General features: G+C 42.9%; 1 protein-coding gene across 1 annotated transcript in view; it reads left to right on the top strand.

The window, feature by feature from the left end:
• The window catches only part of VPS53 (vacuolar protein sorting 53 homolog (S. cerevisiae)), a 144732-nt gene that overhangs the window by 35256 nt on the left and 106976 nt on the right, over nt 1–2500 (top strand). Inside the window, exon 5 of the mRNA XM_012657323.1 lies at nt 590–676. Within this exon, the coding sequence (XP_012512777.1) occupies nt 590–676 (87 nt within the window). The remainder of the gene's footprint in view (nt 1–589; nt 677–2500) is intronic.

Here is a 2500-nt window from a genome sequence, read left to right as displayed (position 1 = left end):
CATCTATCTTTGTAGGTTTTTATTTCAGTGGAAACTTTTGGCTCACCATTAGCTTTAAGTATTCCTTTATAGCCTCATTTCATTGGTTTCCAAATGAGGTACTATAAATGTCTTTAAGATTTGTCACAATTATGGAGTCCTTATGCACAGCCCTGATTTTTTTTTTTGAGAGCACAATCTTCTGGAATTTGCAAATTCAGAGCTTCTGCTACCCCCAAAAAGCCACCTCTGTGTCTCTGTAGGCTTGGAAGGTTACTGCTCATGTGTGCACACACGTGTACACACAGATGCGCATGCCCTGTTTATTTGTTGTCGTCAATAACTTGTGGCAATCACTGAGATAGAGGAAAATCATTTAGTTTTTAAATTAAAACTTTATGATGCAATTTGGTAAGAGTCCCGAGTATATGCCCGTGTCCAAATGCTGGACTCTGTGTGTTTCTACTACTACAGAAAAGTTGTTGGCGTAAGTACAATGAATCAAGAGAGCTTTATGGTAATTTTCTTTTGCGACTGGAATTGATTACAGTGTAGTGACTGGTGCTATCTTGAATTACTTTTTGTTTTTCATTTATTTCTCTTATTCTAGGCACTTGAGGAAGCTCAAAAAGCTATTCAGCAACTCTTCGGCAAAATCAAAGATATCAAAGACAAAGCAGATAAATCAGAACAGATGGTGAGTTTAGGTTTCTTCCTAACCCTTTTCCACCAAAAGAGGAAGTTAGCTTCTCATCCAGTCATGCTAATTAGTGGGCTTTTTTCTCCCACTTCTTGCCAACCAGTCGTCCACATCTCTGAAGCAAGCCCCTGTGAGTACATTCCAGATTGATTCAGGGGTTGCTGCTAGACAGTAGTGACTCACCATCCCTGCTGCCTGCCCTACATTTGCAGCTCTGTTTTTAAATAGAAAAAGTTTTCTTTTTCTCCTTCCCCAAAAATAGTTCCTAGTCATTTGGGATTTCTTTCTCTAGCATTTGTTTATATCATGTATTTCTCAAGTAAGATATACGATGTGTAACTTGGTAGCACACACTGAAACTGGCCCTGGGTCTGGGAGCTGGGATGTCTCCTGCCCACGATCCATGTGTGTAGTTTTAAGTTCTCCCTCTACAAATTTGTGTCCACCAGTGATATACTCAAAAGGCCCCTCTGAGGACCAGCAATGCAGCATTCACCCACCGTACTCCATGGGAGGCACTGGGAGGTGCTGGCTCCTGGGTTCAAATTCTGACCTGAGTAATGTAATGTCTCTAAATTGTTTGTGATTTCCGGTTTCTTCAACTATAAAATAAGAATGATAGCATCTACCTCACAGGGTTGCTGTGAGAATTAAATGACTGAAGGGCACTGAGCGTGGAACTAGGGACTTGGGTTTGTGGCCCTTCCCCAAGGATGCACTGCACTCAGCACCACGCAGCGGCCCTTGAAGTACAATTGTCAGGTGACACTATCAGTTGCTGCTTTTGCCAGAGTTTACTGCACTTGGCTTCCTTACGCATCGATATCCTTACGATTGTAATCTGCTGTTGTGGACTATGCTCCCTCTTCATCCAAGGCTGGGTGTGGTGACAATTTGAGTAAGCTGCTTCTAAAGTTATTAGATGTCTTATTTTGAAGCAGTTTGTTTTCCCAGACAGTGCTTTGCTAAAGGGGAGAAGAAGTAGGAGTGAGGGGAGAGCTGCTATTTATTGACCTCTGAAGTGCCAAGCACTATGCCAGTTTCTTTATACAAGCTATCTAACTTGTATAGATAGCCTCATGACAACCTTATGAACTATGTTTTGTTGTCATTATTATTTTTATGATTACCAGTTTTATAGATGAGGAAACTGAGGCTCAGGGAGGCTAAGAAACTTGTCCTAGGGACACGTAGTTGGTATGTGGTAGAGCTGGGATTCAGCCCCAGATCTGTCTGACTCCAAAACCTACCATTTCCTGTTCTGCCCCTTTGTGACTGCCCCTGGGTAACAGTTGAGGTGAATTCACTCTGGACATTCTGTTTTGTAGAGTGGTCTCCTGTAAGTGTGACCTGTTGTAAGCTATAATTAAAGGTTTTTGTTTAGGGAAAAAACAAGTAGTTCGGTACGTCTAGAGTATCACAGGATAGGGGATGGGGAGCAATGGCAGATTCTGGGAATAGAGAGACCAGCCAGGTCTGGCGCAGAGCAGTGAGGGATGGAAAGGAAGGGATAGATTCCTGACATGAGGCAGAGAAAGAATATTTAGGATTTAATGACTGCAGGGAAGGACAAGAGTCATAGATGACTGTGAGTTTGAACACAATGGTTAAAGACTCCTGATGTTAGGACTGAAGCTAAGGAACCCAGAAAGAAACACAGAGGATTTTTTTTTTTTTTTTTTGAGACAAAGTCTTGCTCTGTTGCCCGGGCTAGAGTCCCGTGGCATCAGCCTAGATCACAGCAACCTCAAACTCCTGGGCTCAAGCGATCCTTCTGCCTCAGCCTCCCGAGTAGCTGGGACTACAGGCATGCGCCACCAT

Source organism: Propithecus coquereli, unplaced genomic scaffold (genome assembly GCF_000956105.1).
Source record: "Propithecus coquereli isolate 6110/MARCELLA unplaced genomic scaffold, Pcoq_1.0 Scaffold536, whole genome shotgun sequence".
Lineage (NCBI taxonomy): Eukaryota > Metazoa > Chordata > Mammalia > Primates > Indriidae > Propithecus > Propithecus coquereli.
Note: the sequence above shows the minus strand (reverse complement) of the source record. Positions and strands in the feature narration are given on the sequence as shown.